At 38.3% G+C, this 17233-nt stretch overlaps 1 protein-coding gene across 4 annotated transcripts in view; it reads left to right on the top strand.

The window, feature by feature from the left end:
• Positions 1-17233, top strand: part of LOC138757533 (phosphatidylinositol 4-kinase type 2-beta-like) — a 74621-nt gene that overhangs the window by 28161 nt on the left and 29227 nt on the right. Inside the window, exons 2-4 of one of the 4 annotated variants that reach the window (XM_069925034.1) lie at positions 4804-4862; positions 13487-13550; positions 15299-15499. The exons of 1 other annotated variant lie outside the window; for it this stretch is intronic. In XM_069925034.1, coding sequence (XP_069781135.1) covers positions 4804-4862; positions 13487-13550; positions 15299-15499 — 324 coding nt within the window. The remainder of the gene's footprint in view (positions 1-4803; positions 4863-13486; positions 13551-15298; positions 15500-17233) is intronic. 2 more of the 4 variants (XM_069925035.1, XM_069925036.1) reach the window with 2 other exon arrangements.

Genomic DNA, 17233 nt, shown 5'->3' with positions numbered 1-17233 from the left:
GCTGGCTGATGGAGGACCTCAGTTTTCTTCAGGCTGACTTCCAGGCCAAACATTTTGGCAGTTTCCGCAAAACAGGACATTCATTGGAGCGACTTCATCCTTAACATCGAAGTACTCGAGATGGCAGAGGCCGACAGCATCGAATCCACGCTGCTGAAGATCCAATTGCACTGGGTAGGTCACGTCTCCAGAATGGAGGACCATCGCCTTCCCAAGATCGTGTTATATGGCGAGCTCTCCACTGGCCACCGTGACAGAGGTGCACCAAAGAAGAGGTACAAGGACTGCCTAAAGAAATCTCTTGGTGCCTCATTGACCACCGCCAGTGGGCTGATATCGCCTCAAACCGTGCATCTTGGCGCCTCACAGTTCGGCGGGCAGCAACCTCCTTTGAAGAAGACTGCAGAGCCCACCTCACTGACAAAAGACAAAGGAGGAAAAACCCAACACCCAACCTACCAATTTTCCCCTGCAACCGTGTCTGCCTGTCCTGCATCGGACTTGTCAGCCACAAACGAGCTTGCAGCTGACGTGGACATTTACCCCTCCATAAATCTTCATCGGTGAAGCCAAGCCAAAGAAGAATTAAATAATAAATATGTATCTGGCTGGGGGGGGGGGGGTGGATGACACTGAAAACTTTGATAGTCATCTGCCACTAGTGGGTTTACCACACCCAGATTTTTAGGGTATTAGTACTTTTGGGTGTTTTTTTTTGAAGAATTTAAGAGGGGAGCATTATTTTATAGTGTGTAAATACATTAGTAGTTAAAAAAGATGTCTAAATTGAATTTTGCAACTTTTAATGTTCAAGGATTAAATAATCCAATTAAGAGAAAGAGAATATTGGCTTATATATACATTTTTTTAAAAAAAATGAAAATTGATATTGCTTTTTTTACCAGAAACACATTTGACTGAAAAAAAAGATTTGAAATTGAAGAGATTGGGTTGGTCATGTTTTCTCTTTTAATTCTAAGGCAAGAGGAGTAGTGATTTTTGATTCATAAAAATTTACCATTTGAATTGGAATCTTCAGAAGGGTACGCTGGCTGAGTATTAAGAGTGAACTGTAAAATGTTTGCTGAATCTTGGACTTTGTTGAATCTTTATGCCCCTAATATAGATGATGAGCAATTTATTTCAGAAGCTTTTTTAATGTTAAATAATGAAAATGTCTTAGTTGGTGGTGATTTTACTTGTGTTCTGGATCCTTTATTGGACAGAAATCCAAAAAGTATAAGGAAATCAAAGATGGCAACACAAATTAACGCATTAATGAAAGATTTAAATTTGGTGGATATTTGGAGAAAAGTTGATCCTTCAGAGAAAGATTTCTCTTTTTATTTTTCACGACATGATTCGTTTTCTAGAATTGTTTAATTTTTGGAATCAGCACATTTACAAGGTAGAGTATTACGAGCTGAATATAAAAGTAGAGTTATCAGATCATCATTATTACTTTTTTCTTGTGTAAGTTCGAAGGTAGTACGTCCGTCGTTTAGATGTAGGTTTAATGTAATGTTATTGAAAAAAACAGAGTTTGTTATTTTTGTTAAAGAGCATATCTCTTTATTTTTGACTGAGAATGTTAATTCTGTGGATAGTCATTTTGTAATATGGGGTGCTTTAAAAGCTTATTGCTGAGTTAGTAAAAGATTTTCAGAAAGGTGTAACAGAAGATAAAAGAGTTGCATTAGAGAGGTTGAAATTATGCTAGAATACTTTACAAATTTATCAGTTTGAGCACTTAATTAATCAATATAAACAACATTATTATGAGTTGGGGGAAAGAGCTCATGAGGTATTTGCTTGGCAATTGAAAGCTGAACAGAGATCTCAGACTATTAATGCTGTTAAGAAGAATTCAAAAGTTACGTAAACCTCAGGAAATTAATGACCAGTTTTATTATCTAAAATTATATACTTCTGAGGGGAAACAGGATAATGGTTCTATTGATTCTTACTTATCTAAATTAAAGTTACCGATATTAGATGGAAATTATGTTCAGGAATTGGAATCTCCATTTACGGATTTTGAAATTAAGGAAACTATTCAGGAAATGCCTAATGGAAAGTCCCCAGGGGATGATGGATTCCCTGTGGAATTTTATAGATGTTTTTATGATGATTTCTCTAATGTATTTGGAGAAGTGTTGAATCAAGTGACTGAAGATCAGGAGTTACCAGAATCATGTTCAAGTGTTTTAATAACTGTCATTCCAAAAAAAAAGATAGAGAGGTATTAAAAGTGTCTTCATATTGACCTATTTCTTTATTAAATGTAGATTATAAAATTATAGTGAAACTATTAGCTAATAGACTTGCTAAATATTTACCCAAATTGGTACATATTGATCAAACAGGTTTTATTAAGAATAGAAATGCATCAGACAATATATTTTGATTAAATACTTTGGTCAACGCATATCGAAAGCAACCTATTAGGGGCATAAAGATTCAACAAAGTCCAAGATTCAGCAAAAATTTTACAGTTCACTCTTAATATTCTGCCAGCGTATCCTTCTGAATTCTCAATTCAAATGGTAAATTTTTATGAATCAAAATCGCTACTCCTCTTGCCTTAGAATTAAAAGAAGAAAAAACATGACCAGCCCAATCTCTTTTCAATTTCAAATGTTCTTTTTCAGTCAAATGTGGTTGCATTAGATGCAGAAAAAGCTTTTGATGGGGATTTTTTATTTAAAGTGTTAGAGAAATTTAAATTCGGCCCTTTTTTTAATGGTTGGGTTCAGGCTTTATATACTAACCTGATTGCTAGGATGGTGACAAATGGACAGATTTCTTTACCATTTAAATTGACTCGTTCAACTTGACAGGGCTGCCCATTGTCACCTGCCTTATTTGCATTGGTTATTGAACTTTTAGCTCAGCCTATTAAACAAAATGAAGAAATTAGAGGGATGAGGGTTAAGAATGAAGAATATAAAATTAATTTATTTGCGGGCCATGTGTTGGTATACTTGATGGAACAGGAACGGTCGTTGAAACAATTGCAAGAGTGTTTGTTGAAATTTGGAGAATTATTGGGATATAAAGTTAATTGGGATAAAAGTGAAATTTTACCAGTTGGAGTTGGAGATTATTCTGAATTTAAAACTATTACAAAATTAAGGTGGGCAAGTAAAATTAAATATTTAGATGTGTTTATTGGATACTACTTGTTAATCATTATAGCAATTAAATTATGTACCTATATTAAGATGGATTAAAGCAGATTTGATTAAGTGGAAAGATCTTCCATTAACTGATTGGTCGGGTTAATTGTATTAAAATGAATATTTTCCTCGAATTCAATATTTATTTCAGTCAATACCTTGTTTATTTTCTAAGTGCTTTTTCAAGATTTGAATAAAGCAGTATGAGAGTTTTTATGGAAAGGTAAATTAGCTTGAGTGGCATTACATAGATTTGCATAGAAGTAAGCATTGGGCGGACTACAATTACCACATTTTCAAAACTATTATGAAGCGGCCCAGTTGAAGTTTGTTAGTAGATTGATGGATTTAGATCAGCCTCCTAGCTGGGCTAAAGTGGAGATGGTGTGTATTTCTAGGGTTGAGATGCATGAATTTATATTTTGTTGGAATTTGATTTTGTTACAGCAATATGATATGCCGATATTGAAACATTTGTTAAAGATTTGGATTTGAAAAAAACAGGGTGTTAGGGTCGAAAGATAAATTATCAATTTTAACTCCTTTGTATAATAATCAGCTTATTCCTTTTTCAATGTTTAATAATCATTTAAAGATTTGGGATTCTAAGGGTATAAAGACAATACAAGATTGTTTTGTAGAGGGGAAATTTCTTTCTGTTAATCAGTTGAGAGAAAGATCTGATATACCTGTTTGTGTATTATCAACTTAGAGCTTTGATAAAAGATAATTATGGTAGAGAGATGATTTTACCTACTTTGTCGAGATTTTAATCTTTGATTTCCTCTATACTGAAAAAGGCTTATATTTCAGTTATGTATAATTTGTTACAAGATAGTATGGATAAGTCAGATTGGGAGAAATCTAAACTTAAATAGGAGAGTGATTTAGTATTTATTTTTCCCCATGATGATTGGGTGAATATGTGACAGGACAATGTAATTAAATTGACTAATGTAAGATATGGAATGCTTCATTATAATTTTTTACATCAATTATATTTGACCCCGGAAAAGCTTTTTTTAAAAAAGAAAACAATGGGTTTAGTTATTTGGATTCTTGCTTTAGATATGGCTCATGTATTGGAACTTTTCTACATGCCGTTTGGACTTGTGTTAAAGTTCAATCATTTTGTCAAGGAATTGAAGTAGTTTTGGAATAATTATATAATTTTATTACCCTTAGATCCATTGGTTTTTTTGGTTGGGAAATTTGTATTCGTTAAGGGGAATGGGATTGGACAAAATTCAAATTGATTTTGTACATTTGGTGTTATCAGTAGCACATAAATGTGTTGCTAGTACTTGGAAAGATGATGCTGAGATTAATACATCACGTTGGCATAATGAATTGAAAGTACATATTGTCATGAAAAAAATTACTTATAATTTACGTAATAACTATTCTTTTGTTAGTAAGTGGTTTTCGTATTTGAAATATATGCATTTAGATATACTTTGAAATGTTATTAACATAATATTTTCTTATAAATATAAAATCTAGTTTGTTTTTTGCTCCCCTTAAGGGAGTTAGCTGAAGGTGTGAGGGTGGGGTGGGTGTTAATGTAATTTTTTAAAATTATTTCTATACTGTATGTTATGTTTTTTCTATCTTTTAAATAAAGTTTGGAAAAAAAAAGAAAGAAAATGAGGTAATTGAAGCCCACCTAACGCATACTTCCAAGTAAGTTTATATAGAGCTACCTGCGGTAATTTACCTTTCCATAAAAATTTTCTCATGGCTTTATTTAAATCCTGAAAAAATCCCTTTGAGAGAGAACGTGTTATTGATTGAAATAAATATTGAATATGGGGGGAAATATTCATCTTAATACAATTAACTCGACCAATTAAAGTTAACGGAAGATCTTTCCACTTAATTATATCTGCTTTAATCTTCTTTAATAAAGGAACGTAATTTAACTTTGTCTTGGGTAAACTTGTACCTCTCACTTTGTTCGTTTTAGATTGGTCACAGTGTTTGAGCTACCGAAAGAAAATATACACACACCGAGAGCAGTTCAGATTATACAAATGTTTATTACAAATTCAAAATCTGATTTCACACTACAATATGCAAGCCCTTCCCAACTATACTTATCAACACTTGGACTGGTCCCAACTGCCGAAGCGAGGCAACGACTGCACACTTGTAGTAGGTTGTCAGGGTGCCGGTAGCAGCTTCTCCAGAAGTTCTTCTTCTTGCTGAGAGATGTTGCCACCTCTCGGAGAGTCTCAAACTTCAGCAGCGGGACCATGGGTTATATTACCCAAAAACTGCTTACCCAAGCACCTATTCCCAGCACAGCAAGAAAGACTAGCAAGCTTGCATGGTAGGCTTCTAACGAATAACATAATTTTTAGCTTATCACTTTGAATACAATGGTTTATTTTGCATCAAGGCTAGCCCTCTGACAGTCTGTGACCAAAACAAGCAGGAAGATTAAATGTTCTTGGTTAACAGCATCTCTGGCCCCTCGGTGGAATTTAGCTTATGTCTGCTGATTATAAAAACAAGCAGGTTCTCAGCTTGCAGAACCCAGAGCTGCAAATGAAAAAGAAACAGGTTCTCAGTCCTGCGAAACCAAGAGCTGCAAAATAAAAAAAAAGTTAGATTCTTCCATTGCAAACTTATATAAAGATTTATACTCTGTATTTACAATTATTCCTAAATATTTAATTTTATCAGACCATTTCAATTTTATAGTGTTTTTATACTCTGAATAGTCTCCTCCTCCAACTGGCAAAATTTCATTCTTGTCTCAATTAACTTTATATCCAGATTTTGTTCCATATTGTAATAAACATTCCCGCAAGTGTGGCAATGATTGTTCTGGATTTGTTAAATATATTAAAACATCATCTGCAAATAAATTACTCTTGTACTCTTCATCCATAACTCTCATCCCTCTTATCTGTTCATTCTGTCTTATTGTTTGAGCTAACGGTTCAATAGCCAATGCAAACAGGGCTGGTGACAATGGACAACCTTGTCGAGTTGAACGCTTCATTTTAAACAATGATGAGACTTGACCGTTTGTCACCACCCTAGCAATCGGGTTCGTAAATAAAGTTTTAACCCAACCAATAAAAAAAGGGCCAAATTTAAACTTCTCCAATACCTTAAAAAAAATCCCATTCGACCCTATCAAAGGCTTTTTCCGTGTCAAGCGCAACCACCATTGGATGGTTGGGCTGCTGTCGATATGCATTGACCAAACTAATCAATCGAAGAATATTATCTGATGCATTTTTATTTTTAATGAAACCTGTTTGATCAACGTGTATCAATTTAGGTAAATACTTGGCAAGTCGGTTTGCTAACACTTTTGCTATAATTTTATAATCTACATTCAATTTAAAAAAAAAAATAGGTCTATACGAAGACACTTTCAACAGGTCTCTATCTTTTTTCGGGATTACAGTAATTAAAGCACTAGAGCAAGATTCTGGTAACTCGTGCTGTTCAGTCACTTGTTGTAATATCTCCTCAAACACAGAAGATAAATCTTCATAAAAGGTTTTATAATTTTCCACTGAAAATCCATTGTCACCTGGTGACTTGCCATTTGGCATCTCCAACATAGCCACCTTGATCTCAAATTCTGTAAACAGAGAGTCCAGATCCATAACATCCTCCTCTTCTAATGCTGGTAACGCTAACTTAGATAAATAAGAATCAATAGAACCACTATCCTGTTTCCCCTCAGAAGTATACAAATTTTTTATAAAATGAATGAAACTGATCATTAATTTCCTGAGGTTTATAGGTAACTGTTGAATTCTTTTTTTACAGCATTAATAGACCGTGAAACCTATTCCATGTTTAACTGCTATGCAAGTACTTTTTGTGCCCTCTCACCCAACTCATAATAATGCTGCTTAGATCGATTAATTAAACATTCAAATTGATAAGTCTGCAATGTATTATAACAATTTCAAATTAGCCAAAGCCACTTTTTTAAATCTTCTGTCACTTTCTTCTGAAATTCCTTCTCCAATTCATCAATTTGTTTTTCTAATTCTAAACCTTCTGCCATATACTGCTTCTAAACTTTAGTAGTATAACTAATAATCTGTCCTCTTAAGTAAGCTTTTGATGCATCCCATAACACAAAATGACTTTCTACTGAAGTAGCATTTTCAGTCAAAAACAAAGTAATCTGTTCTTTAACAAAGGTAATAAACTGTTTTTTTCAACAACATTGTGTTAATTCTACATCTATAAGATGAACTTGCGCAAGAAAAAAATAATAAAGAATGATCTGATTATAACCCTGCTTTTATATTCTGCCTGTAATACCCTTCCTTGTAAATGTGCCGATACTTTTAAAAAAAAAAAAAAAATCTGTTCTAGAAAATGAATCGTGTCGAGATGAATAAAAAGAGCAATCCTTCTCTGTAGGATTGACCCTTCTCCAAATATCCACCAAATTTCAATCCTTCATCAAAGCCCCAATTTGATTTGCCATCTTTGATTTCTTTATACTTTTTGGGATCTATCCAGCAAAGGGTCCAAGACACAATTAAAATCTCCCCCAATTAAAATATTTTCATTAGCTTGACTAAACAACAAAAAAGCATCCAAAATAAAACACTCATCGTCCACGTTAGGTGCAAAAACATTAAGCAAAGTCCAAGATTCAGCAAAAATTTTACAATTCACCCTTATAACCCTTCCAGCATTTCCTTCCATAGTTTGCAATTCAAAGGGCAAATTTTTATGAATTAAAATTGCTGCACCTCTTGCCTTAGAATTAAATGAAGAAAAAAAACACATGTCCAACCCAATCTCTCTCCAATTTCAAATGTTCTTTTTCAGTCAAATGTGTTTCTTGTAAAAAGGCAATTATCAATTTTCATTTTCACTAACAACTGTGAACTCCATTGCAGTGTTCTCTCCAGTCTTAAAAAAATTTTCTACTAGAACTTTTCTTTCTGATCCTCAACCAATGCTGCATCCCCTTTACTCGGCCGCGGCAGGAATAAACGCACGGCCTGCCGATTCCAGGGAGCACCACTCCATAACTGTGGACAGCGGTTGTAGATCTCCAGAAATGGTTCGACCTAAAAGGGGAGACAGGCCTCTTCAGCCCAGTTAAGCAACTTGCATAGCAGAAGGTCACTCCGATATAAAACCTACGACCCAAGGACCTCGCTGCCACGTCCCAGCTTGCTTGGCCACGGCACACGAACCATGGGTGTTAAGGGTGGGGCCAGTACCACGCACACTGCACTCCACCTAAAAGCTCCTTTGCGCAGGCCCGAGGACAGGTCCACATCCTCCCCCTCAAAAAATGCACACAAACTCAAGCTAGCATGCTGGAACATCAGAACCATACTAGACAAGGCTGACAGCCACCGACTTGAACGTCGGTCTGCCCTCATCGCACATGAACTCCTCAGACTCGACATCGACGTAACCACTCTCAGTGAAGTCCGCCTTGCAGATGTAGACAGCCTCCAAGAACATGGCGCAGGCTACACACTCTACTGGTCTGGCAAGCCTCAGGCTGAACGACGCCTATCTGATGTTGGCTTCATGGTCAAGAACTCCATTGCCTCCAAACTCGAAAGCCTCCCGACAGGCCACTCTGATCGGATCATGTCCATGCGACTCTCCCTTCAAAACAAGCAATGCATCACTCTCATCAGTGTCTATGCTCCAACCCTTCAGGCGGAACCAGCAGAAAAGGACAAGTTCTACACTGATCTGCGCAACCTCATCCAACGCACTCCTACAGCCGACAAGGTTGTCATCCTTGGTGACTTCAACGCTCGCGTCGGCAATGACTCAGAAACCTGGCTAGGAATCCTTGGAAAGCATGGTGTCGGCAAGTGCAACGACAACGGGCGCCTCCTGTTGGAACTCTGCGTAGAACAGCGGCTTGTCATTACTAACACCCTTTTCCAGCAGAGAGACAACTTGAAGACTACCTGGATGCATCCCCGATACAAACACTGGCACCTCCTGGACTACGTTCTGGTGCGAGGAAGAGACAAATGAGATGTGATTCTCACCAGGGTCATGCCCAGTACGGAATGCCACACTGACCACCGGCTTGTTCGCTGCAAGCTCAACCTTCACTTCAAGCCAAAGTTCAAGAACAGTGGAGCCCCCAGAAAGAGTTTCAATGTTGGAAACTTGCAGTCAGACGAAGTGAGAGGAAACTTCCAGGCAAACCTCCAAGCAAAGCTCGAGGATGCAAACTGCCTCACAGACACGTCTCCTGAAACCCTCTGGGATCAGCTGAAAACGGCCATACTGCAATCCACTGAAGAGGTACTGGACTTCTCCTCCAGGAAAAACAAGGACTGGTTTGATGAAAACAACCAGGAAATCCAGGAGCTGCTGGCAAAGAAGCGATCTGCCCACCAGGCTCACCTTGCAAAGCCTTCCTGGCCAGAGAAAAAACGAGCCTTCCGTCTCGCATGCAGCCATCTTCAGCGCAAACTCCAGGAGATCCAAAATGAGTGGTGGACTAGCCTTGCCAAACGAACCCAGCTTAGCGCCGACATTGGTGACTTCAGGAGTTTTTATGAAACACTAAAGGCGGTGTATGGCCCCTCACCCCAAGTCCAAAGCCCTCTGCACAGCTCAGACGGCGAAGTCCTCTTCAGCGACAAGATCTCCAACCTCAATCGATGGTCAGAACACTTCCAATCCCTTTTCAGTGCCAACCGCTCAGTCCAAGAATCCGCCCTGCTCCAGCTCCCGCAACAATCCTTGAGTCTAGAGCTGGAAGAGGTTCCTTACCTGGGAAGAGACATACAAGGCAATTGAACAACTGAAAAGTGGCAAAGCAGCAGGTATGGATGGAATCCTCCCCCAGAGGTCTGGAAGGCTGGTGGCCAAACTGCATGAGTTTTTCATGCTCTGCTGGGACCAAGGAAAACTGCCTCAGGACCTTCGTGATGCCATCATCATCACCCTGTACAAAAACAAAGGCAAGAAATCAGACTGCTCAAACTACAGGGGAATCACGCTGCTCTCCATTGCAGGCAAAATCTTTGCTAGGATTCTCCTTAATAGACTAATACCTAGTGTCACCGAAAATGTCCTTCCAGAATCACAGTGTGGCTTTCGCGCAAACAGAGGAACTACTGACATGGTCTTTGCCCTCAGACAGCCCCAAGAAAAGTGCAGAGAACAAAACAAAGGACTCTACATCACCTTTGTTGACCTCACCAAAGCCTTTGACACCATGAGCTGGAAAGGGCTTTGGCAAATACTAGAGCGCCTCGGATGTGCACCCAAGTTCCTCAACATGGTTATCCAACTGCATGAAAACCAACAAGGTCGGGTCAGATACAGCAATGAGCTCTCCGAGCCCTTCTCCATTGACAACGACGTGAAGCATGGCTGCGTCCTCGCACCAACCTTCTTTACTATCTTCTTCAGCATGATGCTGAAACAAGCCATGAAAGACCTCAACAATGAAGACGCTGTTTACATATGGTACTGCACGGATGGCAGTCTCTTCAATCTGAGGCGCCTGCAAGCGCACACCAAGACACAAGAGCAACTTGTCCGTGAACTACTCTATGCAGACGATGCCGCTTTAGTTGCCCATTCAGAGCCAGCTCTCCAGCGCATGACGTCCTGTTTTGCGGAAACTGCCAAAATGTTTGGCCTGGAAGTCAACCTGAAGAAAACTGAGGTCCTCCATCAGCCAGCTCCCCACCATGACCACCAGCCCCCCCACATCTCCATCGGGCACATTGAACTCAAAACGGTCAACCAGTTTACCTACCTCAACTGCACCATTTCATCTGATGCAAGCAAAGATCGACAACGAGATAGACAACAGACTCGCCAAGGCAAATAGCGCCTTTGGAAGACTACACAAGAGTCTGGAAAAACAACCACCTGAAGAAACACACAAAGATCAGCGTGTATAGAGCCGTTGTCATACCCACGCTCCTGTTCGGCTCCAAATCATGGGTCCTCTACCGGCATTACCTACGGCTCCTAGAACGCTTTCATCAGCGCTATCTCTGCTCCATCCTCAACATTCATTGGAATGACTTCATCACCAACATCGAAATACTCGAGCTGGCAGAGTTCGCAAGCATCGAATCCATGCTGCTGAAGACCCAACTGCGCTGGGTGGGTCATGTCTCCAGAATGGAAGACCATCGCCTTCCCAAGATTGTGTTATATGGCGAGCTCTCCACTGGCCACCGAGACAGGTGCACCAAAGAAGAGGTACAAGGACTGCTTAAAGAAATCTCTTGGTGCCTGCCACATTGACCACCGACAATGGGCTGATATCGCCTCCAACCGTGCATCTTGGCGCCTCACAGTTCGGCGGGCAGCAACCTCCTTTGAAGAAGACCGCAGAGCCCACCTCACTGACAAAAGACAAAGGAGGAAAAACCCAACACACAACCCCAACCAACCAATTTTCCCTTGCAACCGCTGCAACCGTACCTGCCTGTCCCGCATCGGACTTTTGTCAGTCACCAACAAACCTGCAGCAGACGTGGACATACCCCTCCATAAATCTTCATCCGCAAAGCCAAGCTCAAGAAGAAAAGATATAAGCCAAAACTCGCTTTCACTTAATCGGATTATTTAACTCCTGAACATAAAAAGTTGCAAATTTCAAATTAGACATCCTTATAAACTAACAATTTAATTAGTTACTACATAATATCGCTCCCCTTATAGTAACTTAAGACCACTATCCCTCCCCTAAATTTTTTTTTTTTTTTTAATTTTGATTATCCCCAAAAAAAACCACCCAAAGGTAGTAATGCCCTTAAAAAAAAAAATACTGGGTGTGGTAAACCCCACTAGTGACAGATGACTATCAAAGATTTCAGTGCTATCCACCCAACCCAGCCAGAAATACATCATTCACATCAACTCAATTCAGTACTGTAAATATATTCAACCCAATGATTGTTCCGGATCTTCAATGTCAATAAGACTTTGTGTTAAAGCTTCTTTCTTTCCATTCTTTCCATTTTTCCTGTTCTTCCCATTTCCATTTGCTGCCTTTTTAGGCAACGATGGCGAAACTCTTCCATGTCCTCGCAAATCAGGTAATTAATTAGCAAAAATTAATGCATCATGTTCATTTTCAAAAAATTGAGATTGAAAATTGCCATAAAAGACTTTTAACACAGCAGGGTATCGAAAAGCAAATTTATAACCCTTCCGCCACAGTACTTCTTTAACTGAATTAAATTCCCGTCGTCACCTAATATCTCCTGACTCAAATCTGCGATTTAAAACAAAACTCTGTTATTTTGAGTCATCATTGGAGATTGACTTTGTCGGGCCTTCTGCACAGCCAACCGTAATATCACTTCTCTGTCCTGATAGTTGAGACAACGAACTACGACCGCCCATGGCGGTTGTCCCGGTAGTGGTTTCGTTCATAATGCTCTATGTGCCCTCTCCAATACTAAGCCTGCCAAATAAAAAAAAAAATCTTTGCCCAACACCTCAGGAATCCAATTCTTGAAAAATTTTATTGGATCCGACCCTGTAATGTCTTGTGGGAGACCCACAATTTTTACATTATTTCTCCAACTTTGATTTTCCAATGAATCAATTTTTTTCAGTAAGTTTTTCTAATGGATTCCCCAATCCACAAAAGAATCTTCCACTTTCTCCATTTTTTTACTTATTGTGTTCAACTTGATTTTTACATTTTTAAAAAAAGCTGTTTTAATTTTTTTTTAATTTATTGCTCTGTATCCACTGATTTAATACATTTACTGACATCACTCTTAACTATAGATATCTTCAGACATATTAGATATTTTAGTTGTCACATCCAGAAATCCTTGAGTCATTTGTTTAAACATATTGTCCATTTGGTAGGCTATCCTTTCCAAGACTGTGCAAATAGACTCTATTCCAGATTCCAATTCCACATTTTGAGGCCTACCTTCTCTAAACTCTACCTCCAATTGTTCCTGTGAACTGCTCATAAAAAGCAAGTCTTCCTCTTCTTCCAGCGTTGTTGGTCCCCTCCTGGTGCGGCTGTGGGTTTGTACACCTGGCGGCGGCATCCCGATCCATGTCGGGCCGCCGCCGCTCGGGCCTCCCCACAGCCCACACGCGATCCAGTAACTCACGGACCCTTGAAGCACCGCGCATGCCTGGTAAGGCCAGGGACTACACAGAGGTGGCTTCCAATACCATTTTGCACGTCCCCGGCCCCCCCACCCCCCGAAGGCAGCACGGGCTCAAGGGCTCTTCTCTCAGCTGGGTCGCCCGCGCACCCGACATCACAGATGCGCGGTTCGATCCCAGCCAAGCTCGTCATCTTACGCTGGTGTAATACTCAGCCTGGCAGGAGCTCTCTGTGCCTTGGAGGTTCCAAACGACGAGTCCGTGGCTTCAGTTGAACAGGTAGGCTTTAATTCTTCAGAACTTTTAAAAGGTAATTTCTTCTGTAGTTGAGCTTTCATTTTCTTTACATTAGCAACCATTGTGACCCACTAATGTTCCCAAAAGTAAAAATACAACTTTTAATCACTTATGTAAACTTTAAAGATGGGTGCTTAAAAAACTGGCTGAGGAAGGGTGGGATCGCATGTCTGACCTCTATGCCATCTTGCCATGCCCCCCCCCCCCACCCCCGAGAAAGTAATTCTGAACACATTTTGTGCAAATGGCATGATGGATTATTAAAAGGAAAATCCGATCCACCAAGTTTGAAGCATATACTCAAAGTACGGAACAGAGTACATGTAGAAAGAGGAATGAAGAATTATCAGTTGGCTAAAATGATATTAAATCAAAATCTTTTAATTCCTTTTGCAGTTAATAATCATTATTTCAATGTTTGGTATAATTGTGGAATTTTTAAAAAAATGAGTGTTTTGTGGGTTTTGAAAGATGAGTATAATATACCACATAACACAATTTTTTCTTATTATCAATTTGTTATATTTAAAAAGAAAATTAGGGAGGTATTTTAAATTGCCAGAGCATAGTTTATTTGAATATCTAATAACGGACACGTTTATTGAAAGATTTATTACTAATATGTATATCAAGTTACAAGAGTCTATTCAGATCCAAATCAAGATGGGATGACAATTATCTTAAATATTTATGTATGCTTATTTTGATTATTTGTGATCTTTATGCTGTCTATTGTGTGTTTTTTGTGAGAATATCATGTCTGGAGAGAGGTTCTTTCATCAGATTGCATGTATACAATCAGATGATAATAAATTTGAACTTCTAAAGGTAGAATACTCCCTCTACTTCTTTCCCAATCAGTCATCAACTTTCCACCTTGTCTATTGTCAAAAATATGTTATTTCAGGCCACTTTGTATGTATTAATGATCATTTTTGTTTTATTGATGGATGTGGTTTCGCTTAAAGTCAAACACTCAGATCTTGCCACCCAATCCATTCCTGCATACCTCTTTCATCCAAAAATGTTTTACCCTTTGTCTGTGAAGTTTGCTGTTTTATTATTTCAATGTGTGGCTTTGAGTCGTCAAATTGACAATGTATAGGTGTGACAGCACATGGAAATTCCTCAGATGATAGAGCTTGGGTGTACAAACCAGTCAGTTAGGCATGGGGTAATGAAACAACATATCAACTTTCTCGTAATAAGCTGTTGGATATGGTGTCATTGCTTTGAAATGTTATCCCAGTCACAAAAGTATTTCTAGATTCAGAAGCTTTTTTTCTCTTGCGAAGTAATACTCATATGTTCCAGTCTACTCATCTCTACTTACCTTGAATCACCTCTGTAATAGAGTCCATTGTCATCCACATCATTACCTTTGAGTGGACTCCTGTGAACAGGAATGTTCTAAATTTACTAAATTAAATTGATTATTTTAATCATTCTGAATATCATTGCAGTTAAGCAATTTGCCTCTGGTTTCCTTTTGTTACATTGGAGCATATTTGGAAGACAATTTTTGGTCATGTTTAGAACTGTTCTGCTTCATTTGGGATTTTCTGTGGTGGGGGGGAATGGTATATATTGTAAATTTATGTCTCATAATTTAGGGAACTCGGCTTTTCTATTTTTGTTAATTTTGTAATTGTGGTATGTTTTATGTATGTTGTATGCTTGTCATGATTATGTTTGATATAAATGTTCAAACATCAATTTTTTTTGTACAGAAAGTAATTGGAGTCTTCAAACCAAAAACAGAAGAACCTTATGGGCAATTAAATCCAAAATGGACCAAATTTTTCCACAAGATTTGCTGTCCATGCTGTTTTGGTCGTGGTTGTCTCATACCTAATCAAGGTTACTTATCAGAAGCTGGTGCTTACCTTGTAGATGAGAAACTCGGGCTAGGAGTAGTACCAAAAACAAAGGTGTGTTGTTTTTTTTTAAACTCATAAAGATGATTGAAATGTGTGTCTGGGTGTTATCACTCCATTGAGAATGTTCCTGATGCAATTGGCTTTCCAGATTGACAGAATTATATACAATTCTTTAAATCCTTTTGCAAGTCCTCTTTGTTATAACTTCTATTACATTCTGAGAAAATATTGGAAACTTGGATTTTTTTTTATATATTACCTGAGCTCCATGTTTCTAACATGATTGCCATCTGAAGAACATGACTCATATTATTCTTCATTACTTGAGCATGCTAGAATTTGTAGAAGTTGTTTCTATTTAAATAATTTTTGGCTCTAACGTTGTTAATTGTAAATTCATCAGGTATAGTCATTTAATATAATTAGTTATTTTTAAAAGAGTTTTGAAAAGAAATGCCGAAGAGCATGTGAGATGAGGAACTTAAAGCTAATTATTTTGGGGCCAAAGTGAAAATAAAGGAAGAGATGGACCCCCATCTTTAATATCCAAAACGTACAAGTTACTTAGCCTCTGCACTAAGAATTAAAATAAAAGTAACACTATCAGTAGTTATCATTTTTAAATTTTGCTGGTGCTAGAATATTTTTTTATCATGAGCTTGCTAAATTTTAGTAAAGCCACATAACCAGTGAAGTACTCAGTTTTTTTAAGTAGCATGGCTATACCTAACCAGTTAAGAACAGTATTCAATGCACTACTGTTGCCATTGCATTCATACCTGCCATTCTTACAGAACCAAATTTTGTTCAATTTATTTTTTTATGCATCCTTCAAATCCTTCATATTCTTGATAAATTGTATCCAGAGATCAACACGTTATCCCATTTCATCTTGAGCAGTATTTCATGAATAGTTTAGGTTAAAGGATGATTTTCTTCCTTAGTTTTGTCTGTTCTTGTATCTTTTTTCAAAATTGTACTATTTAGATTGTCACCTTCCTTGTTCTTCCTATAAATTTTCTGTTTGTCTGTCTATCTGCAAATGTACTCTACTCTTTGAGAAGGGAGAGAGGCAAAAGACAGGAATTTGTAGGCCAGTTAACCTGACAGCAGTGGTTGGTAGGATTCTACAGTTCATTATGAAGATTGAGGTTTCAGAATACTTGATGGCACATAATAAAATAGGCCAAAGTCAGCATGGTTTCCTTTCACGAGTGATCTTGCCTGACAAATCAATTGGAATTTGTGCAGGAAGTAACAAGCAAGATAGACAAAGTAGAGTTAGTGGATGTAAAGGTTATGGAGAGAAGGCGGGGACGGGGTACTGAACTTTTAAGATCAGCCATGATCTCACTGAATGGCAGAGCAGGCTCGAAGGGTCTAATGACCTACTCCTGCTCCTATCTTCTATGTAATGTACTTGAATTTTCAGAAGGGCTTTGGCAAAATGCCGCATATGAGGCTGCTAAACAAGATAGGATCCCATGGTATTACAGGAAAGGTATTCACATAGATACAAGATTGAAAGAAGGCAAATAGTGGGGGGATAAAGGGGGTATTTTTTTGGCTGGCTGCTGAAGACAAGTTGTGTTCTGCAAGGATTAGTATTAGGTCCGCTACTTTTGCATTATATGTTAGAGTTGGATGACAGAATTAATAGCTTTGTGACCAAGTTTACAGATGATGCAATGATGGGTAGAGGGGCAGGTAGTGTTGAGGAAGTGGGAATTCTGCAGAAAGAACTTGGACAAGTTGGGGGGAAAATTGCGAAGAAGTGACAGTTGG

Source organism: Narcine bancroftii, chromosome 3, assembly GCF_036971445.1.
Source record: "Narcine bancroftii isolate sNarBan1 chromosome 3, sNarBan1.hap1, whole genome shotgun sequence".
Classification (NCBI taxonomy): domain Eukaryota; kingdom Metazoa; phylum Chordata; class Chondrichthyes; order Torpediniformes; family Narcinidae; genus Narcine; species Narcine bancroftii.
The sequence above is the reverse complement of the archived record's forward strand: the minus strand, read 5'-3'. Positions and strand labels throughout refer to the sequence as shown.